Source organism: Tyto alba, unplaced genomic scaffold (assembly GCF_018691265.1).
Source record: "Tyto alba isolate M040663 unplaced genomic scaffold, T.alba_DEE_v4.0 Super-Scaffold_10, whole genome shotgun sequence".
In the NCBI taxonomy this organism is placed as follows: domain Eukaryota; kingdom Metazoa; phylum Chordata; class Aves; order Strigiformes; family Tytonidae; genus Tyto; species Tyto alba.
In genome coordinates this window covers 17,501,404-17,528,505 of record NW_024881262.1, presented here as the reverse complement: position 1 = coordinate 17,528,505, position 27,102 = coordinate 17,501,404, and the positions used below count along the sequence as shown (strand labels likewise).

Sequence of the window (27,102 nt, the reverse complement as noted above, 5' to 3'; positions counted from 1 at the left end):
CTGGCATTAGTCATTACTTCAGGTGATTGGGGACCAGTAGGGATTTATGGCCGAGAAGTGAAGGGTTTAAAAGTCAGTCACAATTCATCTAATCACAGCCACTGAACTGACTTTAATTTGAGAGCATTTGGTGTGTTGGCAAGCTTTCCATCTATCATAAACAAAGACACCAAACTAACAAAAATACTTGCCAACCCCCTTACCTCTTACATAAAACCATCAAAAAGGCAAATGGCAAAGATGTGTCTGATGCTGAATTAATGCTGGCAGGGGTAGGACAGCATCTACTGATCTGCTTCATGTAGGCATGTCGAACTTAGATGTCTGTGTTAAGATGAAATAATAGGTACAGAGAAGTGGTTTGATATTGGGATAGAAGGGATCTGCCTCTAATAATTATGCACATGGGCAAAGCAGCTTTTAAGGCAAATCAAAGTGAAGAGTTTGGTCCAAATTCAACTCTGCTACAACTCCACTGAGGGCAGTAGTGTTACACCAAGGATGGATTTGTCTTTCAGACATTCACAAAGGGGACGTTATTGAGGCTGGTGAAATGAATTGACAATATAGTGGGTCTCAGGAGGGGATATTCAGAGCAGTAAAAGCCTTGGCCTTTTTTTGCCAGGCAGCTACTGCAGACCATGCAAAGGGCTCTGTGTTCCCCACAGTGCCACAGGGAGGGATCTTTCCTTTTGTGAAAGGGAAAGGCAGTGATGAGAGAGATAGATGGCAGCCTAACCTGCCTATAGGAGTAGTCATTAACATGAGAAGAAATAATCAGCCCTTTGTCTGGGGGTGGGGTGGAAACAGCCAGCAGCCTTGCTGAACAAATTAAAATGTTCAGTCAGGTTATATGCATCTCTTTCCTGGGCCAGAAAAAGGAAGCAGTTGGAAAGACAGTGCAAAGCTCGTATGGTAGTGCTAATCTCAGCTTTATTTACAGTTCATAGTGCTTTCAACTCTGGGTTCTTTGACAGCTAAAGCTAAGTAGTACTGGACTTCCCCAGACAAACAAACTTCCACAAAATGACTGTGTAAAGTGATTCTCTTGATTCAGTGGCACTGTTCTCCCTGACTCAATCCTGTAGCACCATGAGGCCAGGGGACACTGTGCTGCCTGTCACTTAGATCAGCAGTGATCATGAGTTATTGGTTACTTATGGCAGAAGAGATGCCTGTCTGTCTTTTTGAAAAAAATGTAAGAAAATTATTCTTGCTGTGGGTCAGCTGCTTCAGCAAAAAACCCGTAGGTTGTTCTAAATGAGATTTATGTCCATTGCTTTGTCCAAGCCTGTGAATGTGTAAGGGCTGAAAGTATTAATTCACTGCTTAAATTTTCTCTTTTAAAAGTTGAAGTAAAGAGAAAGGCATTCTTTGGTTTATGTTCCAGTCTCCTTCCCAGCTTAAGTGAACGTGGCTTAGGCCGTTTAAAAAAGCAGAAAAAGTAAACTCATTTTCTGTGAGAACATTAAAGTCTTTGAGTTTCTGAAGGGTGTAAATGCCAAGAAGAAAGAGGCTTCATTTTCATAATGATGAGCAACATGCTGGGAGCAACAGATTGAAATTAAGGGAAGAAAACTTTAGGCTTTATATCATGAAACACTTTCAACGGAGCCTATGTGCCATTGGCAAATTTTGAGGAAGAAGCAGAGCATGCCAGCAAGTGGCTCTTAAAAGTGGAAAGGCTGAAATGCTGAGCTGTGTAGCCAATGGTCCTGGCAGTAGGTGGGAGATAGCTGGTGATGTCATGAAGGTCTGAGACCTGTGTGTTCAGTGAGACTGAAGTTATAATTTTATTTTTATGTACGTTGTGTTCCATGCTGGAATGTATGGCAGAGACTTGGGTCATTGCTGTGCTCCTCAGTATGAGCAATGCAGTGCTTTCCAAGATATGGGCATATGTAGGCATCTATGGCTTCAGGTTTAAGAAACAGCCTGAAAAGCTATTGACTAAGTGTGAAATAATTTATTTGGGTTTTTAATGTTAGCATATTCCCCTTTGGAACTGGAAAGCTGAAGTACTTAGAGGAGATCTGTGGTCTTAAACTGATCATTAGATGCCTTGTCTTGTGGTGGAAACAAAGCTACAGAGGTGAGGGAAATACTCAAAACCAGAGTTGCAATATGAGATTCAAACTGTGGTTCCCAACCTTTTCAAACTTGGGGTAGACACTATTTAGGTCTTGGTTCTTGGGATAGGGACTGGCCCCTCCCAGGACTGGTAGTGCAGGATCTGTTTTGCTCAAATTGTGACTAATCCTAGTCACAGGGCTTCTGCAAAAGGCATGAGAAGCAGTCCCTGATGTGATCTGCTCTTACCAGATTGGTCAGCTTTTATCTGCAGTGTTCAGTCTTCGCACTCTGCTAGTCCTAATGTAAACCTACCATAACGCCTATCTGTGTGAATGCAGGTTCCTCACCCCATCTGCAGCTTGTTGTACAACAGGGGCAAAGCAACACATTTTTGTTGGAGTAAATGGGACCCCTCAGTTATATAACAGTTGCTGATTTGCACGTAATTGCTTCTGGCAAACACAATTTGATGCTTCATTGCAATAAGGCTAGATGAATTCAAGCTGTGAACTTCCCTCATTAATTTTTTGAGTGGAGTGAGAGAATAGGAGGGAATTAAAAAAAAAAAAAAAAAAAAAAGAAAAAACACAAAACAAAACAAAAAAAAACAATCCCCCCAAACCCCCAACAGGGGCTACTATCCCATTTGAGAAGCAACTCAAGACGATTAGTTACCTGCTCCTCATTCTGCCCTCCCCTCCCCCCGCTCTGCCCTGAAGGCCAGAAAATGGAGCCAGGAATGCACTAAACTGCATGTTCTCAGCCATAATGGTTCAGTGGGCAAGAAAATACCAGTGAATAAACCCTGTCTCAGAAATGTTCTTTTGAATGGCTTTTACTAACTTCTCAGCTGTGTAACAACTGTGCCTTCAAGTCCCTTTTCATCCTACTCCTTGGGGTATTGACTTTAGGCTCATCTTGCAGTTCGGTAGAAAAATGACTCGCCAGGCTCCTCCCAGTTTCACCTCCCTGTACTGCAGCATGATTGGGTTCAGCTAAGGGCAGGCACAGCCTTCCCTGTAGTTGGGTTAATTGGCAGCACTGGCAAGGAGGCCAGACACATGCACGGTGGCACGTGGCTGGGATGCTTGTCCTGGTAAACTTTCTAAGCTACATTCCCTAAAATGAGTTGAAGAGGAGGCTCCGTTTATTCATCTGCTCTTCAGATGCAAAGGGAAGTGGTTCTTTTAAGGTGAAAAACAAACAGGTATTTTTGATGGTATCCCCTCTAAAGATCAGAAAAATTACTTGATATTTGTCTTCTGATTTTTTTTAAATTCCTGAAGTCAAAGTGGTCCCCTTTGTTCAAAAAAAAAAAAAAAAAAAAAAAAAAGTAAAAAGAAAGCAAACCAGGTTGCTGGTCAGAAAGATTTATTCTCTCTGAAAAACCAATAGTCCTGTCAGTGCGTCGGAGAAATTGGCTGCACTGTTCAGCTCTTCAGATTGCTGTAAAACCTACTTTAGATACTCGAATCCAAGCCACTGATGCAAGACAGGGAAAAGCAGCACCACTAAAAGGGAAGCATTTACAGGGCAATTGCCACTGTGCCCGGCAAACTCCTTTCTTAGCAGAAGAACACTGTCATCTGGGACTAACTTCTCAGTTAGGATTAACCTTTTTCACACATTATGATAAACCTGCAGCTGGACTCCTGCACAGATCAAGATTTCAACGGACAGATCTGAAATTAAAGTCACGGTGGATCCCCATAACCTTCCCCTCTCCTTAGGTGAACCACATCTACTTTGCTTACATCTGAGAAACAGGATGAATAAAATTTATGTATCACAGGGCTGTTGTGAACATTGCCAACAACATCTGTCTCATCAACACTGGAAACAAAGGTGTGAGACACGTGGGAGAGCTGACTTGGTCCTGGGTGACCCAGCTCTGGTGGCGGACGGGTGGGTTTCCCACTGCTGACTTGCTGGGCAGGCAGAGCTGCAGTCTCCAAGCACCACTGCTCTTTCCCTTCCTCCCACACGTGGGACACAGTGCTGGTGGAAGCCCCTCTGTGACCAGGGCCTTCTCTTCTACCAGTGTTAGAAATATCTGTGTTAGCTCCTTTTGTCTCCTTGAAACTGGATGCCATTTCAAGTTTCATAATTTCTTAATTGCTCTAATTCATTTAAAATGGGAAAAAAAAATCAGAAAAAATCAAAAAGTGAAACTTCTCAGTTACTTTTACCCTCTCAGCTTTTTTTGAGCAACAACAGTAATAGATTGTATGGAAAAAGGCAATTATTCCACAGTTCTGTTTGAAACTAAATTTTAAATTTTTAATTTGGAATTGTTATCAAACTGAGGAAAGTTCAAGGGAAAAACTTGAAAGAAAATTTAAGAGTTTTCTTATAGAAGTCCAGACTTTATATTAGCAGAAGTGATTTTACTGGGAAATGGGTTAATATACTTTGCTTCTTCAAAAAAGTTTTTTTTTCCTTTTCTGTATAAACTTATATGCATTCTTTTTTGATAAAACTTTTCTTAAAACAGCATACCAAAAAACCCCTAGAATCCCAACTTCAAAAACCCAGGGAACTTGCCAAATTCTCCCAAATGTATGATTCCTATGCATAGGTTTCCTTTTGACATAAAGACATGATACTTGAAAATGTATCCATTTTCTTTGTAAGGGGATACAGTTAATGTGTTTGCCAACTGGACAGCTTATAAAAATGACTTATTTCAATTTTTTCAACAGAAATCTGCCAACTATGTGCAGCTGGGTGATTAATTCATACAGAATAATTTATGCAAGAGATTTCTCTTTTTTTTGTGTTGGTAAACTCTTAATCTTAATTTCAAGATGAACTCCAGTTTAACAGATGCTTTTGCCCATGAAAATATTAATAGACAGTTGTCCTTCCTTTAACTAGTGCGAGTTTCCTGGCTTTGTCGTCATGTTCCTTTCTAAACCTCTGGGGGTTTTGAGGCCTTGTCATGGAAAAAGATTATTATTGTGGGATGGAACTTATTTGGGTGAACCCTACAGGGAACCAGCAAAGAGAGGAAGTGAGCTGCTTTGAGAGTGCTGGAGTTCATGATATAAATGATGTTCTTTACCCTGTCACTGCTGGAGCGGAGAGATAGTTCTTTCTTACCTGGGAAGCCCTGTGCATGTCCTGCATCCCCAGTGGGGCTGTTGGCTGTAGCAGTTGGGCTATGGGCCTGGAAGCAGCCTAAAAAAAATGTTAGCCAAGGTTCAAGGAGACATGTTGATGTTTTTATAATGGCTAAGTTTTTTTGGGGGGGGAGGGGGGGAAGATACGATGGAACACAAACACAGAAAATGCTTGTATCTGAAATATTTTCTTCATTCTAAACTAGAAGGAAAGCATGAAATTTCTCATGAGGACCTGAACCAGTATTTTTTTTTCATAATTTTTATATTTCTAAACTTACTTTTGAATTTGGGTATAGTATACAATGTCAGCTATACCTCTATACTAATATTTAATGCAGTAAGGGCATAAATGTACAAAATTTTAACCAAAACAAAGCAACAATCAAAATGATTAACACTGACTTCTGTTCCATAGAGCCTTCGGTGAAATCAGCACAGTATTGTGCGATATTTGATTTAATGGTGCTTTTTTTATTGCAAAACATCTGAGCAGCATATTTGATCAGTTCTACAAGTGTCCTGCAACAATGAGAGCTAATTTATGCCTGAATCACTCTGAATTCTGTAGTTTACGGATGACACTACAGTAGAATAGCAAAGGTAAAGACTATCCAAGGGAAAATGAAATAAGGTGCAGAAAATGGACCATCAATGAATGTCAGACCTGAGGACTCAGACTCTGTCTTGTGAATTCTTGAACTGCCTTTGCAAGATGTCTGCGTTGTTGAGACAAAGAATATTTTATATATAGAGGGGGAGAAAAAGGACATCACTGATTCTGAGGGCAAGAGAGTTTATGGCTACGTTAAAAGGGGTGATGCTTGATGACTCTCACCTTCATACACATACAGCATTTTTAAAAGATTTTGAGGCAGATTTGCCCCTTCTGAAGATACCAGGAGGGAGAGTGGGCCAGTGCAGGAGGACAGTTTGCCATCTGCAGGGAAGCATCAGCATAACACTGTGTCAGACCCTGGGGATTAAGTGCTGGGAATAAGTGCTTTGTTTCTCCAATCTTCAGTGGGGATGGCTTCTTGTCAAACCAATTTACCTTGGAGGAAAGCGTGGAAATATGAGTCCCTGCAGGAGTGATGTGAGGAGGGTGCATTTGTTGTCTGCCTAGGATGGTCATTGTCCATGCAGGTGTGGCCAGGGTCTGGCCAGGCTTCTGCACTTTTGGAAGCTGGTGGAGCAGGTCATCCTTGGGAGAGGCCTTCGCAGAAGCCTGCTCTAGGGAAGCTCCAGTGCCTTATCCCCAACACAGTTACAGGCTACTGGTACCTAAAATGTCTGGGAAACTGGGGCAGAGTTTGAGGCATGATTTTGGTTCTTCTCGGTCTACTTGACAAAAGTCAGGAATAAGGGCCTGGAGGTGTACTTTCAGGGAGGTAGATATTAACATATTTTCTTCATGTGGCTATGGCTTGAAACTGTTTAAATTTTATATTGTAGCTGTAGTTTAACTTGCTAATTATTTGGAGATAGTACTTTCTAGAGAATGCAAAACCTCTTTGTAAGGACTGCGTGAAGGTAGGTGATGTATTAATGAAGTTGGCTAGTTTATCTTTAGAAAATCCAGTAAACCTTCTTAGTTTCAAAGAGCTTGAGTGTCCACTTAATACTGTGGAGCCGCATGAAGGCAAATTCATGTAAACCAAAGAATTGTTTCACTGTGGTGCAAAATTAAAGCATTAGAGCTTCAATCCTCAATTTATGTCTGGAAGAGAAACCTCATAGATCTTATGAACTGTTTTCCCTGTATGTAGTATATCCTAATATAAATTCCAAGGCTCATCTGTGTTTGTAGCTGCTTCTAGAGCATATTCTCTTTGTGTTTTCAGAATCTGGAAGAACAGATGGTAAAAGTTTAGTCTAAATAAACTGAGTCCCAACCAGGGCTCTCCACATGAATAAATCCTGGATGTTTAAAACCACAGAGAATCCAGGAGACATTGATTAGCTCTAACAATCACATCTCTAGCCTTGCCCTACTGCATCCTGAAGTGATACCTTTCTGTATGGGAAGTTTCTGAGAAAATTCCCATCAACTAAGACTGCTATGAGCAAGGGAACAAATTGTGCAGAAGGCGTATATATGCTGGAGCAGCCATGGAAGAACAAGCTGCAACAGACACTGGGCTTTCACACAAATCCTGGCTCTTCTGAGAAGTTGTACAGACTGCTCCACACTGCCTTGGCTGGAAGGCTGAACAACAGACGAGGTCATTGCTTCTTATGCTTCTCCAGGTCTTAGCCTGGTCCTCCCTGGGTAGCCTCAACTGGAAAAAAGAAAGGAAAAATCCCCAAATCCATCAGCAATAGCCTGAAGGGTGTCAGTACTGTTTAGGTCTCCTAAATTATTCTTTACACAGTAGCTGAGTCATGCTGCAATAGGAATAAGTTTAATTCTTGGAGTATGGAGTTTATTGTGCTGATTAGAGTAAGGTGCACTTTATGCTGCGCTTGTGTCTTTCATGCCCTGCTGGGAACAATGAGCATTTTGGCACTTTCTATGGGATAATTTCAGTGTGATTTTTAAGGCTGCAGTAGGTTTCAGTGTGAGATGCTGAGTATTCATAATTTCTAAAAATTAGATTATTTAATTAGGAACCCATGAATTTTAGGAGCTTAAGTTTAGGATCACTTCTAAAAATCATGGCTTGGTTTAACATGAAACAAATCTTTGGACAACCCTGGACTTCTGGAAAATGAGTTCAGCAGTGGAGATGAACTGGGGTTATATGCTGCTCCAACCTATCATCGGTCAGGTTCCTGTAGGAAGTGAAAGGGAAAGTGGTGAAGGGGAGTCTGTGCACTGCTGACAGCATCTGGATCCCCCCCTGCCCCAGTCATCAAGGCTGGAGCAGTGCAATTGCACAGACTGTTTGCTGGCTCAGGTCACCTGCTTAGCGTGGTGGTTAGTGTAGCAGGTTGAGGGGTACTACGATAACTTTCTAAGTAATGAGAAGTCATTGATGGGCCTAGAAACCATCTGGAAAGCCCCAAGGACAGAATGGATTTCTGTAAAGGTCTTCCTTACATTGTGTTGAATTTTTTTTCTTAAGCACCTAGTGAAAGCCTTTGAGGTCATTCAGACAATACTCATGATACAACCATTTCTAAATCTTTCAAAGAGCCACATTAAATCAGTAATGAGATGTGGCTATTTTTAAGGGCACCAATGAATCTGTCTATGTTTTTTCTTTTAATAAACCTTGTTAACCAGGGTTAAAGTGGTTTCAGAAAATGGTGCCAAGTGTCTAGGGAATAAATCAGTTTTCTTCAGACTTCTGATTAAGGCGGGATGTACAACCAGCTTAAAAGTATATTAATGTTATTACTGTGTTTATGCAGATGTATTCAAACTGTGTTTTGGACTGTATATTAATGGTACACACTAAGTGTGCCAGCATTTGTTCACTGTGGTTGTTGAATGATTGTGAAAGAATATTCAAAATTACTTTATAAATGTATGTACAGGAGATGAAAACTTCTGTAAAATGGCCATAAGAGTGTTATTCCTTGGGAATTTTATCTGGAATTTGGTTATGGACATATGCAAGTAGTGCTTATGTGGTTTTTGAAGTGAAAGTTAATTGTTGGCAAAGGTGGTTTAGTTACTCTCCCAGAGCACCTGAACTACACTGAGTCAGGGAATCTGCATCGGTCTTCATGCCTCTGTATACTGAACTCCTCTTCCAGGGCTTGAAAATCTCATTTTAGGGATAGACCACTGCCTTCTCCCATGAACCAGGTCAGTGTGAAACCCTGCCGGATGCTGTTGTATGGGGGGGCTTGGGCAGAGGTGAAGGGTTTTTGTTCTGAAGCAAATTTAAAGTTTGAGGGTTCATGGCAGATTATCCATTACTGATGTTCAGGCTTGTAAATACCAGTGTCTCAGTGTTTGCAAACAGATCCTTGCAGTAAACAAAATAGTTAAGAAACAGAACAGTGGTTGTGTGTGTTTTTGTGGTGGTGTGTGGTTTTTTGGTTTTTGTTTTGTTTTTTTTTTTTTTTTTTTTTCCTTTGCATAGGCCTGATGGTTCATTCAGCAGAAACTAGAGTACTTGTTTCAAGTGTCCACATTAGCTTCCATCAGAAAAGGTGCTCCAGTCACTTCTCAAATCAACAGCTGCAGCAGCATGGCTCTCAGAGTACCAGGAGGCAAACGTGCCTGGACCACAAAATGGTAAGAAAGCAACACTACTGTCCTACCTCTGTTTAGTTAGTTATGGTTAAATGTGAGCTCTCCTATGGGTGAGGGAGCTTTCCCTCTAGGAGCTGCCGCAGGCTGTGGGATTATGCACAAAAGGGGGAAAAAAGATAGGGGGGTTTGTATTTAGGGTGTGCACTGGTGCTCTGCAGCTATTGTCTGCGTGCTGGCACCCTCCCAGGAGTGAGTGTAAGCTAGTGTGCCTGTGCTTTTGAAGGCTAAGCTCTCTTGTCCTTCCTATAAGAAAAGAACATGCAGAAGGATTGATTGTATGATATTGCTGACTAGCTCTGAAAGTGTCATGTTTGCCTTGCTGAGAATGGACTCTAGCCTTTCTTAAGGGTTTTTGTTCCTGTAGTTAAAATACGTGAGCACTTGCTCTTAACTTTAGCTATAGTGAAGTGCCTAAAGGATATTGCAGTGTGTTTGACCCACCTGCCTTTGGACATGATCTATACTTAGGTAGAAGTTATATAGTTCATGTATTCTTGCATCATATTGGTTTCTTTTTGAAGAACTATTGAAATTGTTTTGGGTGTGGATACCATGCGAAGGGGGAAAAGGACTTCATAAAATTTTGCTAGCCGAAGGGGTAGGGAAAGTAAAGTTTTCATCTTAAAATGAAGGTAAGCCAGAGAAGGTGAAAGAGACAACTGGGTGAAAAAATTGAATAGCTGGTGAAGGAGGGAGAGATGAAATAAAGAAGACTGAAGAACTTATATCTTCAGTTTTCCACACTTCTGTAAATATCAGGCTTGTGTTGCTTTTATTGCTTAGCAAACAGAGCTGTAGAAGGATTAGCCCTTCAGCTTTGGTCCTTTTTCTTAATTTTCTTTAAATCTGGTCAACCTTCAGCTGGCAGCAGTGGCTCCCTTTAGGCCTATGGAATACTTAAGTTTTTACAGTGCAGTAGTAGTGTCAGGGATATGGCTCTAGCAAAGTTTTTAGGAGTGTTCTTCGAGCTAATTCTTAGTTTCTCATGCTACTGGAAAATACTTAATTTGGGTTTTAGTCTGCACTTGCTATGAATATCTTCCTGATCTTTTTCAATTTGATATCTTCCTTGGTGCTGATTCTTTCCCCCCTTGCTCCCCCTTTCCTTCCTTCATCATTCATTTCCTTTTCTCTCTTATATTTTCATTTCCAGCCAGGCATGTATTCTAAAGTACTGGGCTATATTTAGAAGGAACTGTATCTCTGGAATAAGAAATCTCATTATGCTTTTGGGATATTACCCCATTTCAACTTGCTTGTGTCTAACTTGTCCTAGACCTGCATAATGCCTAGTATCATGGCATAAGGTTATTTCTTTCAGTGTTTAGATTGTTAGCTGTAGTGCCCTCTCTAGTTTCAAATCCTTATTGAATGAAGTACCAGTATTTGCTTTATGTCTATCTGCCTTTGCTGTAGCACGCCAGAAATAGACAGCTATGTGGTAAAGAACGATGTAGAACAGTAGCTGGAAAACACTCCTGGGTATTCTCTACTGCTTCTGGCACCAGAATTTCAAGCTCTGTCAGGTCCTCAGAAGGATGATGTTAATTTGACTTGCACAGTTTTGTCATCCTCTGAGGCCTGAAAGGATACTTGTTCTTCCATACCTCAGATCTGATTTTTGTAGGGGAATCATGTTAACCAGTGATAATGAATTAAGTGGGGGAAATGTTGCCTCTGCTTTGACAGTGGTAAAGAAAAGGTGTATTTGTGAGCAGAATAATTCCTATTACACATATCGTGCAGCAGAGCTTGTGCAGCACTCGCTGCTGCCTCTGGTGTGCAGAGGGAAGGCTGCCCAGAGCCAGGGTGGGCTGGTGTGGGAGGAAGCCAATGTGGTGGTTAGCAGTGGGAGAGCTGGAAGTGTGTAACTGGAAACATGAAGACTGTGGGTTTTTCTTGCAGAATTCCATGGAAATATGAGACAGTCGTGGCTGGTGGCTTTTCTAGTAGTGCAGCTGTAGTGGGCCCATGCTGATAGTGCCAAGGAGCTGTTAGAAACAAAGTTGGAGATGGAGACTTGACACACCTTGGGTTGACTGTAGGAAAGTCCCTTTTGTGCTTTTCATATGGGAAAGATAAACCTGGGCCATTGGTTGGCACCATGAAGCTGACAGACATTATATTTTGCCTTTTGAAGAATTTGTCTGTGCTTAACACATGCCTGGATGTCCAGTGGGTTGTTTTAAATCTGGAGGTGTGACTTGCACCACCAGGCTGTTGAAGGGGATATTTGCTTGGCTGATGTCTGTCATTGCACTACGCTCTCCTCCTATCACTTGAAAGGGACAAATAAAGAGCAAGACAAGTACTGCGTTGTCAGACAAAGATTTCTTTCATACTGTTCAGAAACTTGCATTCCAGTATGTGATTATGATGGGGGGCGGGGGGGGGGAAACAAACAAACAAAAAACCCCCAAAACCCAGAAAACAACAAAAAAAAACCCCAACCCCAAACACCACCCCCAACAACAAACTGGTATTAAAGGAAAAACATGTTCAGGTGTTTTGTCTAACAACTAAACAGTAATATCTACCATAGGAACTAATCATTGAGCTAAAGGAAGGGAGGGGATTTAATGATCTGAAAATTTGACTGGTATTGTGACCAAGGCTGTGGGTTAAACTAACATTTGCTTAGGGAATTTGGATCAATTGGAGAATTTTCAAGTTCTGAAAGACTGTTTATAAAATAAAAATGTTGACAAGTCTTTTACAGTTCACTGAACAGAACTCATGTCTGTTGGGATTATATTGCCAGAGATGAGCTTTCTTCTGCTAAGTTATTTAAAATGCTCAGAACTGGTTTGCTTTAAGATGTTGAAAAGATCTATTTTCCATTTCACTGGAAGGAAGTAGGGGAAAATCAATTTTGTCTTTAGAAGTAGTTTCCAATCTCTAAAGTGGGTATTTAGGATATTTTATTTGTTATCTGAAGTCCATAACTAATATTTCTATCTGTGAAAACAAAAAAATTTTTAAACATATGTAATGTTAATGTGCATCTGAAATATGCTTATTGCTGCATTTATGTTGTACCCACATTTACACAGCAATCAGGATGTTACATGCTCAGTGTTACTTGATGGCTGACAGGAAAATACATACCAGCTTTAAAAGGAAAGACAGACCTATTGCACAGACTATCCTCAGCCCAGCAAGGCACTAGTAAGTTGCTAGGTGGAAAGAGTGTGAACTGGCCTCATGGCTTCAACGCAGTTAGTTTAGCAGCTTAAGTTATGCACAGGGTTAATCAGTTTGCTGAAGACAGCCCTAATGTGGTTATTGTGAAAAAGGTTGAGCTTTAACATAGCAACATAAATGTTTGCTTCCAATGGTCCCTGCTTTCAGTGAGGCTACCAAGCTCTGCGCTTCTCTGCAAAAGTTATCATAGTGACCTGATATTTTTAGTACAGTGACTTTTTGGACTGGCTCAGCTGCATAGACAGGATTCATTCTGCTGCTTCCAACCTTAGCCAAATACACTCTGCAGTTCAGTATGAAATTTCAGTTATTACTTCTGAAACATGAAAGGTTTAGCAATATTGCAGATTTCCATCTTTCCTAACATTTTGGCCTTCATACTGAGTATACAGTCACTACATTTTGACAATATATTTTGCATTTAATTTTCAAAGCAGTGTTTTATTAGATTAACTCAGATAGGAAGAATAGCTTCACATTTATCAGGATAGTGACTTGCATGTTCAGTCAAACACTGTGTGATATTGAGTAGTTTAAATCTCCAGTGTATGAACTATAAATTAACATCAAAGGCCTCTTAACATCTATTAGTCTGTTTAAACAGTGATGCAGAATTATTTGTTGCCAGTTATTTCTACTTGAATACAAGTATATCATCTGTTCTAATGTTGTTTTAACTATCTTGATCTGCAAGCCTTGAAAAGAATATCTTACAATTAAGAAATGGCAAACCTGCATAGCATAATGGTAATAAAAGTCTCAATTATCCATTTAGTTGAAGTTTTAGGTTTGCTTGCAGCTCAAATTACCAATTTTACTAAAATCCAATGATACTTTGGTTGCTGAGCATGGTCCTGGAGGATAAGTACTCGTCCTGCTGGGACCATTGATTTAAGCCTCTTGATAGTCTTGGCATAAAAAACTGACCTGTGAAGATGTGAAGTATGGACTCTTCTGTTGCAAGGGATGACCTCCTTTGCCAAGTAAAGTAACAGTTTCAGGCATCCAGGCAGAACAGTGTGGAGAGTACTCACTACAGATTTTTTTGAGAAACAGAATTTCAGACCCTCAAGCTCTCCATTTATCATATTTCATAAGTATAAGAAATTTGGACATGGGCACAAGAAATAAATCAGTAAAAACCTCGTAGAGTATGCTGCAGGATGCGTTTCAGAGTAGAATCTAAGAGGAGAACTGTTGGTGAAAAGCTTGTCATTTCCAGTTCATGTAGCACTTGTGAGAAAGAGCTTTGCATCTTCGTAATACTGCAGCAGTTTATTGATTGTTCACTATAATCTAAGAACTGGGATCTGTGCTTCCCAAGGAGCTTAGGAAGCCTGGTGACATGCACTCAATTCTTCTGAAAATTTAAATCTGAAACGCTGGCTATTGAAATCAGGACTGTGTTAGCACCCATTCATGATTATACCTTCTCACTGTGTTGCCACATATTCACCTCAGTGCAGTGTGTCTGTCATCTCATCCTGCCTCCTTTGCTGTCTCCCACTGCATGCTGTAGTGTGCACAGTACTAGGCCATAAAACCTTATTTCCTCATCCATTCTCCATTCCTTCTTGCAGCCTGCTGCACATATTTTCCTTCATGTGGCTAAAGAAGGCAAAGCAGGGAGTTGGTAAATCATTAGTTCTTCTCAAAATTTATCATGCTGGAATATTTGTTTTAAACCACATGGGGATTAAGATCCTTTGCAGTTCCTTGATTACTGTTTAGGGGAAAATAAAATGCCAGTTTAAGCTTCTGATCTTTCATAACAACATTTAGAACTCGTGTTCAAAATTATGCTTAAAACAGCTGTTCTAGCGTCACATTTAACCAGAAATTAATTAGCCTGGAAAAGAATGACTAAAACTTGATTGTATTTAAGTTTGTATTTCAGCTTCCATCTGTAGTGAAATCAAGACCTATTCAGCTTTATGATCATTTATGGAGATGGCTTGATTTTTATTTGTAGAAATTACAAATTTCTTGCTTGCTAATTGTCTTGTATATTAAGAATGACCTTATTTAAAAACTTCTCATGGTTTAACTTTCTTAGTAGGAACATTATCATACATAGCTAGTTGAAACCTCTGTGGTGAGAAAAGGCACGTGCTCTAATAACAAAAGCCTGGCTCTATTCCTATGTTTGCACTACTTAGCTAATATGTGCAAAAGCTGATCTGTGCTAGTGCTTGATAAAACTATATGGCAGCTAGCCGTATGTATAGCTGACCAGTTGTTTATCCAGTTACTGAGTTTATGAAACCACAATTAATACTTAAACTCTCCTCTTTTTTTTTTTTTTTTTTTTTTAGTTCTTTTATATCTAACCACCACTGTCTTTATCACTGATGTGATACTGAGTGTCCAGCACAAATATAGATGGACAAATTTATCCTTGGAGCAGCCAGTCCTGTGATATACCTGTTTTGCAGAAATATTTGATTAGGAATATCTCACTTTCCTTGGACAATACAAAATGAAACAGCTGACTTCTTAAAGCATACGTTTAGAATGATCTTGCAAAACAAAAATTTTCCCAGCATGTAAGCTTTGTGTGCTGTGGAGCTGTAATGACAAATGCTTTGTGGAATAACTTCTGTCCAAGTAGTGGTCATGGCCGTTCAATGCTGAAATAGAAGGGGTTCTGTTGCTGATTCAATAGACTTCAATGTCTCCTACTAACAGTATTCAGTTTGTGACATCCTGGTGCAACCTTATATGGACTAAACTATAAGTAACATTTAGAAAGCCAATGTTGGGCTGGTTGTCAGGAAAAGTCTATACTGTGAGCACAAAGGAGCTTGCTTTATCAAGACTGAGGTGCTGCAGTGCATATTTTAAGTACTTTTAGATAACATACTAACTGAATAAAGAAACTTCTATGTCTTCCTTATAAATGTAATAGTCATTGGAGTAATAGCTGTCTGTGGATCCATTCAGGATGAGCTGTAAAAAAAGTGCTGTCATCAGGTGAGCATGAATATGTTAGGAAGCTATTTCTCTGTGTTCCAGCTGACTATAAGCACTGTAAGCAACATTTGAAGGCCTGTGTATATGTGAAGCGGCATGGTACAGTAAACTGTTACCTAAGACAGCACATGACTAATGGATTTATGGACAACTGTCGGTGCCTTACATCTTTTTATTAAAAACTACTGCAGTCAGGCCACCTGCATATAGTTGTAGGTATATGGATAATGGTAAGGTCTTTCCTGGGGGTAGCAGGCATTTAGTTGGTAAAACCTAAGATTTCTTTTATTTTTGTGCTTAATACGTTATCTAGCCTCTCGGTGACATAATATTATCTTTAATTTATTGGTTTTAGTCTTATTTCTTGTGATTAACATTACACTGTTCATGCCAATGAATTCATCTGGGGTTGACCTGCAGTGTGTTCAAGCTGGAGCTTGTACCCTCCTAGTCCTAGGTCTCCTTCATGAATATCTTCCTTGCTTGTAGCCTGGGTAGAGCCTGTTTTGTCCTGTGTTGGCACTGGTATGTGAGCAGATGACTCATAGTTTTCAGTCAATTCATCATTATTTATGATATAATCTGTGTCGTCATCCTTCAGTTGATCCTGTATTCAAACAAAAAGAAAGATCAGGGCAAGACAGATTCTTGAGGAGGATTTTTGTTAAAGTTTAGGTGAAGAACATGCATTATGCAATTGCACTTTAATTTTATTTCATTTTTTGCTTTTTTCAGGTGTTACTTTAGCATCTTGATGTCAATTAAAGCAAAAAGTTGCTTACTGTGTTCTGTTCTCAAGCAGTGTTGAGAAACATAATCTACCCTTCAGATTTTTAAGATAATTTCTCAGTGCTTAGGTATCTCTGGATAGCCAATACTTTCAGCATCTGGCTGAATTATTTAGAACATGTCACTCATATTTGAAGCTCACGGTATTGGTGGCCATTCTTGAAAATGTAGCACTGCATCTTCCAAGACTTCTTCTCCCCAACTCTGAAGAAATGGTATAATTCTTAGCCTTAAAAGTAATAAGCTTTGAAAAGGGGACTTTACCAAAATGTTTAATTGAGTATGTCATAGTTTGGATTGCACCTTAAATTAAAATAACTAAGTTTAGGTACTTACACCATATGCATTGGGGCTGGTCAGAAGTCTGGCAACAGGATTACACCACTCAGGTAATGTTGTTGTGAGAGGTGGACCGGCATGGGTTAAGATAGGTTTTAGGTATCTGAAATTTGTTAAAGAATATTTCCCATACAGATATTGGTACTAACATGCTTCTCTATTATGCAAAGAAACTTCACTTTAAAGCATTAGGGAATCATCTAACTGAATAGAAATATAGAAAATACCATCTCTTTACCCACCCATTACTACATACATTCACCTCTCATCAGTCTTGTCTGATCTTTTTCAGTAAGAAAAACAGAAAGGCCCAAGCCCCTAAAACCAAAACCCAAAACACTTAATGCTCAAAATCTGTATTGAAGGGTACCAGAGTGGCTGAAGGGGATGTCGTGGGGTACGTAATTGCAGTAGGAGCTGGAAGAGAGGAAATGTGTACTAGACTATCCTCTTTACTATTTTCATGTACTGTTTGCTCTAAGTGTGATCTCTTATGCAATTTTAACAGGAAACAATTTAAGATGCAACTGTATCAGCTACTTTTATGTAGGAACAGTACCAAACATTTTCTTAAACACATACACTCAGCCTTTTGTGAAATCAGTGCTTTTCTTCAATAGGCAAAGTGTATTTCATCAAATATTAAGTTTCTTTATTTCTGTGAGTGTACATAAGTTGTTCTCTGTAATACTTTATTTTCAGCGTTTGCATTTGTTTTACGCTTCATACATCAATGCTCCTTTATATAAAATTATGTAAATATGTTAGGAACAGGTTTTATGCTATTGTCTCGCACCTGTCTTTCCAATCTTTTCATCTCAAAGTGCTTTATTGAGATAAAAGAAAAACCTGCTCATCGTGAGCAATTATTATCCTCGTATCTGTCAATAACAGCTCTCCTGTGAGTCCTTCAAGTTGACTTACCTGCTCTGCTACTTTTACTCGCAAAGTAATTTTCAGTGTTCTTTGGGAAGAAGGTCTACCAGCTATTTTTGCTGCCAGGGAACATTTGCTTTATTGATTGTTGTCCCACTCTCTCCCTCCTGCTCCTTTCTTGCTTGCACTCCCTCACTCTTTCTACCTTCTTAAAAAAAGGAACAAATGTAAGACTGAGTAGTGATTTGAGCTTTGCAGCAATATTGTAGATGCACTGAGTAAGTAACAGTGGGTCTTAAATCTAACCATTCTAGTACCTCCTTTTCTTTCATTATTGGTTGTTTTTGGTATCACGGCTTTACACACAAATTACAAATTCTGTATGCTGAAGAAACTGTTTTGTAAAACATCCTTATGATCTCAGTTACAGATTGAAAGGCTAAATAACTTGCTCTGCTGTCCTCTATACTACAGCCATGGAAGTTGTTCTGTAGTATCTGGGTTTTGTGTGTGTATGTTGGTGTATTTTTTTTTTTTCTTTAAATTAAATTGCATCTGTCAGAAGACGGTGGGATTCCTTCATCCAAGATACTGAGTTAGTGTGAAAAATTGAGTCTACTTCAAAAAAGGTTGTAAGATTTTAATATAAATTCTTAACAGAACCATGATCAAGATGGGAATCTCATGAGACCAAATTGTATAGGGAAAGCTTAGATCCTCTTTCTTCTGTAAGAGTGAAATTAAACTAGACAATCCTTTTCTGATCCACTCCCAATCTTATTTGAAACCTCAAAAATGCTAAGCAGTTAAGAACTATTATTAAAAAGCAGTGTATGAAAGACATCAATTAGAGTTGTGTTGTCTTTCAGCACTTGAGAAAAACCTAATTAAAAGGCCAAAAAATGAAGTAGGAGGCTAATTCTAGGCTTTTAATCTTTGGAAATATTGGCTTTGTTAGTACAAACAACTGGAATTGTTTGAACTGAGTTGTCAAACCTAGCATGAAAAATCCTGGCTTGTAATGGAAGTTGCATTTGATTATACTGAGTTCTGTCTGCTCTGTTCTTTTCTCTTCCAGAATAAGTAACTGAAGATGAATATTACTCTACATTTCCTCTGTAATCTGATGATCTCTGTCCTAGACCTTACTTCTAAGCAGCCTTATAACTTTATAATACCTCTCAGTAAAATTGAGTCCTGCTTTCCTGCTATGCTTTCATGAAGCCCGGCACTATGTCAGACAGGAATAAGGGGTTCATGCTGAAACAGGCAATCTACTTGGCTGCCACAGTAGGCTGCAGTCTTTTGAGCCACCACCACTTTTAGCATAAACCTTTGTTTGGTGTATTTAGCAAGTAGCTCTGTGTGTACGCTTATGTTTTTAAGTTGAATGATGGCTTCATTTTGGGCTGCAACAGGTCCTCTATGTACTCTTCCTTTGTGTTAGAGCAAACAATGTTCATTGTGTATTGTCCATGCTTCTGTTTCGAAGACTCTTGAGATGCAGTTTAAAGTGAAGATGATTTTCTAGTGCTTCTGTGTTGTGATGTTTCTGATTCTGTAATAAATTATTTATCTCATTTCTTATTTAACTACTTTATTATTCATCCCAGTAAAGGAAGTTAAATTACACTGGCCTATTTTTCATTGTTTTAATAAACTTTGTCATAAATGTTTCCTCTGTATTGTTGTCACAGTTGCTTTATAGTATTACAGACATAATTACGTTTTTTAGAACAGCATGAAAGAGGAATTCTAATCCATGTGCAGTGCTGGCATTCGAAGAGTATATCAGACATGGGTCTATAGCATTTTAAGGCTGGCAAGAAGTCTTATCACACTCCAGCTGCTCTGGTTGCATTTCCAGGGAGAAATAATTTAAATAGTGTGATAGAAAAAGGTAGATTTTTGCACTAAGGCTGCTTTAAAAATTGGACGAAACTCAGTGTAAACCTCTTGGCTAACTCAAATTACTGCTGAACCAAATTCATGCCTGCCTAATTCAGGGATAGGGAAAAGATCGGGAAAACATTGTATTGATCAACCCACTTCTAAATTTGCACTTCAGCCTTCCATGGGCAGAACAGCCCACCTGTGTGTCTTGGATTCTACACCATACAATATACTGTGTTGAAGAACTTTAATATTGTAAAGGTAATAGATTTTAAGTTGGGAAACTGAATTCAGGATGTCCGTATGTGCACATGTGTAGAATTTTAATCCCTATACAGTGATGGCACATTAGCATGCCTTACTTCGATAAGCAAATACCAGTTTTTCCATATTTCCCTACATCTCCAGGCTTCCACGCCCAGTTCACACATTCAGAAATGTTTTTACCCTGGGTCTCCTTATTGCTACTTGACTACCTCTTTGCCCAGGCAGTTCAGTTTTCCCTCGCACTACAAAGGCATAGTTCTTTTCCCTTCCTGTCTCACTGACACCAGACTTAATATCTAAATCTGTAAATCTTTCTGGTTCAGCTTCTGTTTCTTCTGAGCGTGATTTGTATCATGTCCTCTTCTGTACTGCCCAGCGATAAGCAAAGGCCATTGCAGACGGGTTAGCAAGTGCCTGAACAGTGTAGCCTGAAGTTGAACCACAGGCAGGTTGTTCACTGGGACTGATGAGGCTGAGCAAGTCAAAGAGGGACTGTGGGAGGTTACACCATACTCAATAGCAACAGGACTGTCAGAATATAGCTCATGAAAATAAAGTTTGTTTTTTTGGAAAGTGCATGAATAACTAATTTTTCAAAGTTTCACAGGGTGATCTAGGTTAGCCTTGAGTTTCAATGAAATGGCAAAAGGCATCTCCAGGGTGGAATAGGAGGTCTTTGCTCTGACTACAGTGCATTTAATGATCTCATGAGGGTTTATCAGGAATGGAGCAGTGGAATTGTGTGAATTTCTCCGTTCTCGCCCCCAGCGATATACCTGAAACAAACATCTGTTGCAGAACACTTAAGATTTCCTTTATGCAGAAAACTCTGGGATTTCAAAATAAGTCTTGCATCATATCAGGATGAAAAATCAGAATCTCAAAATTCCTGTTCTTTCAGCCAGTACGAATCAAATGACCACACTTTATCTAAATTTGGACAGAATATGACAATTTAACAATATTGGTAAAATTCACTATTTACCTTGTATAAAATAGCATTAGCATATTCAAATCGGAAAAAATATTCTGACAGAAATGCTGTGGCTGTTCTCACTCAGACTTAAAGGAGGGTCACTCTTCTGTTAGAGAAACAGAGTCCTAGTCCAGCTGTGGCTCTGCTGAAAAGCAGAATAGTAAGAGAAAAAACTTGTAGTATGGGAAAATGGGGGCCAGGACGAAAAAACAACTACAAACCAAACATAACAAAGAAATAAAAACCAACCACTGACCACACCCTCTCAACAAAGCAGGAGATGTGGCCATGGTTAGAAATATATATGGCAGCTCTGCTTCAGCTCAGTAAAGCTCTGCATTTGGCCCAGAAGGTGTTTTGCCTTTTGCCTCATCACATAATGGGGGCTCTGTAACTCAAGGTAATCCCATTCTCCTCAAAGGCGAATATGATCACACTATAATAGTTACTATTAAAAAGACCCAAAAGTATAGGAATTCTTGTGATACGAGTCAAAAATACATAGTGATTTTTCCAGAGACTGTTTTCCTGTATCAAACTGTGCTATAAGTACACATTTGTTGAAAGTGTGTTATTTAATATTCTATTGCTAGGTGCTATATTTCTGCTGTAGGCATAAATCTCCAGAAATAAATGTCACCACTCCCAGAATCCCTCCTTTGTGCAATGTTTTTAAGAATTGCTGAAGTTTGCAGCCTTTGTCTCTTTTGTGAATATTTTTATTTAAGTCTGAGTTTGTAAATTAATTATGAGTTTCAATTTAATATTAGTCTCTGTATTTATGAAGATACATGCATATGGAAGGTATCAAAGAAAAGATGTTTCTGTTCAATCTATTTATTTTCTATAGTAAGGACAAATGAAGTTCAGTTTCTTGGTAGAGTTTTGTTCTTTCTTAAAAAAAAAAAAAAAAAAAAAAAAAGATTTTGATATTAGCCATGTGGTAGCCTAAAGAACAAACATTTCCATTTTGCTAGTGTTTGAGTAGGAGCAGGCAAACCGTGAAACTTTCATTATCTGGCTAAATTCTGCACGTGGCTGACTCCTGCTAACAGCTGACTGAGATTATTTGGTTACTTTATACAGCAGTTTGTGTGCATGACTGAGCTGGTGAGGCACAGAGACATCTCTGGGTCTTTAGTGCATAAACAGCAGATTAAAATCACCCAAAGGAGAGGTTTTTTAGGGGGGTCTCTCATCCTGACTCTTGCAAAGAAGATGATGTTTTCTCATGTACCATGGAATTCTCTTCAGTGGATGGGGAGTTATCAGGGTAGACTGGTTGAAAAGTGGAGGATATTGTTATATTAGATTTAAATATTAGAATAACAGGTATGTTTTTGAAAACACCATGAGATCCACAGTGACTTAACATATAAAGATAACATTATCTGCACTGTGGAGAAAGCTGTGAAGGAATCACTAAATCTAGTATAAATGATATTTTAACTTATAGTTGTTACTAGTGAACTCTGCTCTAGTTCTTTGTGACTTTTTTCTTTTTTTATGGAGTGTGTTAAAAAAAAATAATCCCACTACTGTTGTAATTTAGAAAGCTAAACAACTGAGGATAAATAGAAACATAGTGTAGTCCTGCAAAGGCAAATGATTAGGTCTCTGTTTTCCTTTTTTTTTTTTTTTTTTTTTAAATAATTCTGTCTGTGTTTCTCATGTCTTAAAGCAGGGAGGGTGGATGAAAATCAGTGCTAATAAAAACTAGTTCATTGCATTCTTACAAGAAAGGCTGTCTGACTGTTGTATTCTAGAGACAGATGTAGTGTCAGACTCAAAGAATTAACTATGGCTTTTATGAAGAATATGGCTAACCTTGCTGCTTTTGGCTTTGCAACTGGAAGCATTGCAGAGATGTGGACAAAATGGAGGGAGTTAGAGTTGGTCTTAGGTCTTTTTATACATAAATAGCTGCAGGTTGAGAAATGGCTTGTTCTTTAGTGTGCAGGGTAAAATGTCTGGGATATTTGCAGATCATGGGCTGCTAGTTGTGAGCTCACTGAAGCAGAGAGGAAAATTGAGACATCTTCCTCAAGTTATTTGAAGCCTATTATATCCTGAATATAACACCACCACGCAAAGAAAAAATCCAAGACATAAATGGAGATTTGCTTATATAATTGATGAATGGGTAGTGCAGCTACTCTTGAAAATAGGATGGGGCATGCAAAAAGCTAGAAGAGTACTCATGTAAGATTCAAAAGGAATATATGAACAGGGACTAATTTCAGACAAATTAATATTAGAACAAGCTTTGGAAGATGCAGACTATGTGAGGCAGCTACAGAGAAGAAGAAATCTCCTTGACATCAGTTGTAGAATAAGGAAATGACCTCCCATCTAACAAAAAGACCCAACCAAAATACAATCAACTGAAAAAAAAAAAACCACCAACAGAGATGTATTGGAGTCAGCTACACACACAAGTGAGAGCTAAGTCTGTTGTACTAGTGATACCAGCATTGATGACATCCATGTCACTTTTCAGAAAAATGTGTGTGATTCAAAGTTGACATCATTAGTAGGATTCATTCCTCCCTCCATCATCTTCAGACACATTATGGTAGGATATCTGAAAGAAATCTAATCTACTAGCCTTACTTTTCATTAATAAGGAGAAATGGCCAAATCCCAAGGCAGTTAGTTTCATCCTGTAGTGCTGGAGTTAATTGGAATGGATTGAAACTAGGATGAGTTTCTTTCCCTTTATTGACTATAAAGCAGTCTGAACAAGTAGATTAGACATAGATGGCTAATAATTAAGCATCTGAAGTTTGAAATGAATCTCACTTCAGGACTGAAGAAAATAGAACCCCGGAGGCAAAGTATAAGAAACTGAACATGACATTCTCCATACCAAGGAAAGGAGGAGTGTATGAAAGGCATCTGTTTTCATAATTAGGAAATTATGCCTTTAGCAGGAAAAAAAAAAAAAAAAGTAAAATTAATATAAATTTATGTGTAATAAATATGGTATCAACACTAGAAGCAGAAATAAACTTTAAAATCATTAAGCTGGTAAAAACCTTAATGACCATGGAATTAATAAAAATAAATGTTACCTCAGAAAACATAAAGATTTCCTGGCATAGAAAACTTCTCAGGACATTGCAAAACTGGTCTACCCATGGCTTGGCATTAGGGTTTCTTTTTCTGCAAAAAATGAACTTCTGCATACGGTACATCTTTAGCATGATTACAAAACTGGAGATACCATTGGTATGACTAAACTAAATTACTGCATTAGAAAGGATGAACACTGGTGTGACTGGGCTGTGCATAGACCCATAAGGCCTTAAAAAGGCTCTGATGCCAGCTGTCTCAGATGAGATCACTTTCAAGCTCTTCACATGGAGCGTGTTCAGTGTATAAAATGCTTCAGCCCTGGTAGTAGCGGAGGGAACGAATGCAGAAGAGCGAGCAAGTTAGCAGGGACTTCCACACGCTGTGTGGAAAATTGTTTCATGAGAATGTCCTTGGCATCACCGTCTGCCAGAGAAGTATTCCAGAAAACAGATGTGTGAAGAATGAGGCCTGGCAGTGGTTACACACCTTGCTAATGACTAATACCAGTAGCTCCACAAATCTAATCATTTGCAAGATGCAGGGAGTCTAAACCTTAAAGATGAAATGCAGTGAGGTGTGAGTACAAATTGGATTTGATCAAATTAATTATTTAAATTGCATTATAGAAGAAGAGAGAAAAGATCTTATCCAAATAAAGTTAAAAAGATTTTTAAAACCGCTCATTAATAAATTATGTCAGATACAGTGAACTTGCACCTACTAAGAGAGGTACTGAGAATAGCAATGGCTGTAGTGCCTCTACCCTGGGAGAAGAGAACTTGGGGACCAGGAGGGTGGTGGAAGGAGTGGGTAGCGAGAGCGTAATGTGAACAAGACTTTCCAAACAAGATGGGCATCGGTCTGCTTGGACTAAAATACTACAGTGAAAGCAAGGCAATGGCTGCTAGAACTTTGTAAGCAACAGCTAGAGTAATGCTCTTGCTGTGGATTCTGGTGACATGGATAAGTCAGTGCACCAAAGTTATACTCAAATAGGAAAATAATAATTTGACATTTTTTCAGGAAATCAGATCAGGTATTTCACCATTACATAAATATCGCTGCACAATAACTGTTAAAATAGTTCACAAATCTGTGGAGTCTGTTTTTGACAAATTTCCAGCTTCTGCATTGTTAATATTCAGAAGATGCTCTCACAGTTATAAAGTACAACTTGAAAGGGAAATATGATCCCCTATGAGAAAATCCTGTAAGGAACATTTTTTGCACAATTTTGTTGAAGGATGAGATATGGATATGGAAGGAGGCTTGGAGGAACAATGTGTCTTATTCTGATGCTTGTGTTCGTAACAGTGCTAACAAGAACTGAAACAAAAGTGATAATTCACTGTATCTTTTAGAAAAATAAATTAGAATAATCTGAAGAATAACATAATCTCTCTTCCTCTTTTAGAATACTGTGGAATAAAGAGTAAATAGGGAGATAGGTGTCATGTCAGAAGGGAAGACAACAGTAGCTCCAAAGAAAATGAAAATTCTGAAGGAGTGTTTTGAGCACTGCTTGGTACAGTAGTGAAGATAGACCAGAAGGCTATTCTCTTGGCCTAGTATGAGTATACAAAGAGAATTGTAATCAGGAATGTGTGTATCTATAGAACATAAAAGCAGAGCACCAAGGTGACCTGTGCTGGGTGAAGTCCATGATAAAACTGACAGCAACAGTGTATCATAGAATTTATTAATGAAAATGGATTATTGCTTATTTGTACAGCTGTGAGAAGCCATACTCATTCCAGATATGGAAGCAGATTCAAAACTTTTGTGACAAAAGCAGGATGTGGTTTAGTGCTTTTGCAGAAGAGTATTTTACTCAGTAATGTGTTGTACTTCTGGCCAGTTAGGTAATGAGCAAGATGTGCTAGGAGTGATTTTAAAACAAGGTAATCTTTTAATCTCACTATGCTGAGCTAAACCACAGGGAGCAGTATAGCCTTTATAAAGCCTTGCTAATAGAACTCTTGTTTAGCTGAATATATCCTCTGAGAATCTCTAATCCTGTGAGCATATTGGTCCAGAGATGGTCTTCAGATTCTCCAGCAGCTTTTTCCAATGTATAACCCATGTTATATTCACACTTAGCTAGCTGGATCAAGTTGGAAGTCTCTAATATGTTTGTGAAGAAAGCACATTAAGAAGTGGAGTGTTCAGTGTTGAGGAAGGGAAGACATATTGCACTGGAATAGGTTCTGCTGTAATCCAAAGAAAGCAGCTTTCTGACAAGCCAGATCTTTGCTTTTATAAAATATTTTAACATGGAGAAAGAACCACTTAGAAAATCCTCATGATATGATGTTCCGCCAGAGGTATGCAAATTTCAGTGCAAAGAACAATTGAGGATAATGAATTATGGCAGATATCCTAGCAAAAAAAAAATATATTTTTTTTTACTGAATGAGGATAATAGTAGCTTTTATACTGTTAGGAGTGGAAGATATGTGAGGTATTTATCCTAATATTACAGCTTAAAATTCTAAATAAGTAAATCATGATCTTTTGTTTAGGAATAGTGGCAGATTAAATTAACAATGCAAAGGATGCATATTAAAAGAGATCAAGCTGCCTTTTGATTAGCAGAGAAGCTTATCAAATATGAAACAGAAATCAGAAAAACTAGCACTAAATTTCCAGTTGGGATAGTTCATCTCACTGCTCCTATCACCATGTGAGTCTGGAGTAGGATAACCAAGCTCTTAAGTCTTTGCATGAAAGGCTTTCCTGTGAGCCTGTGAATGTTAGCAAAAAGTATGTTGAGTGAAGGCAGTGTGCTGTGATGGAGAAAATTTGAGACATATGGCATTGGTGGATACAGGATAGATTTGTGCAAGCATGATAAGTGACTTATGGTTTGGTTAGAGATACAGCTGGGCAAAGGTGGAGGAATAAGATTATTTCTTCTGGAGTGAAGATTTGAAAAGGATATAGTTTTGCAAAGCTATGGTGCTCCAGATAAGAAGCTGCAATGAGAATTTTTAGGCCTTTTATTAAATTTCTAAAGGAATTGTGTGAATTTAATAAATTTAAAGGGCACTCACTTTCAGGCAAGCAGAGATGTATGATTTTACAGCAGGCATTGAAGGTGTGGCAATCATTGCCTGAAGATATCATGGAGCCTGTGATTAAGGGAAGCCTAATCTGATCCTGTAACGAACAGGCAGCTATGCAAGCCAAGGCAACAGCAGGTGCCAGGCCTTGGGCCTTTGCGGAGGAATGAGGGAATTCCCCCACTTTTTTGTGTACAACCCACAAGGTGTACTGGGAGGGTTTTATTCTTTCCATCTGCA

The 27,102-nt window shown here is 38.8% G+C and overlaps 1 protein-coding gene across 1 annotated transcript in view; it reads right to left on the bottom strand.

Annotated features, from left to right (window-relative positions):
• Positions 1–11,717: 11,717 nt before the first annotated feature.
• The window catches only part of SLC9A9 (solute carrier family 9 member A9), a 208,675-nt gene continuing 193,290 nt past the window's right edge, over positions 11,718–27,102 (bottom strand). Inside the window, exons 15-16 of the mRNA XM_033005451.2 lie at positions 16,708–16,813; positions 11,718–16,189 (exon numbers count right to left, since the gene is read on the bottom strand). Of these exons, the coding sequence (XP_032861342.1) occupies positions 15,968–16,189; positions 16,708–16,813 (328 nt within the window). The 3' untranslated portion in view covers positions 11,718–15,967. The remainder of the gene's footprint in view (positions 16,190–16,707; positions 16,814–27,102) is intronic.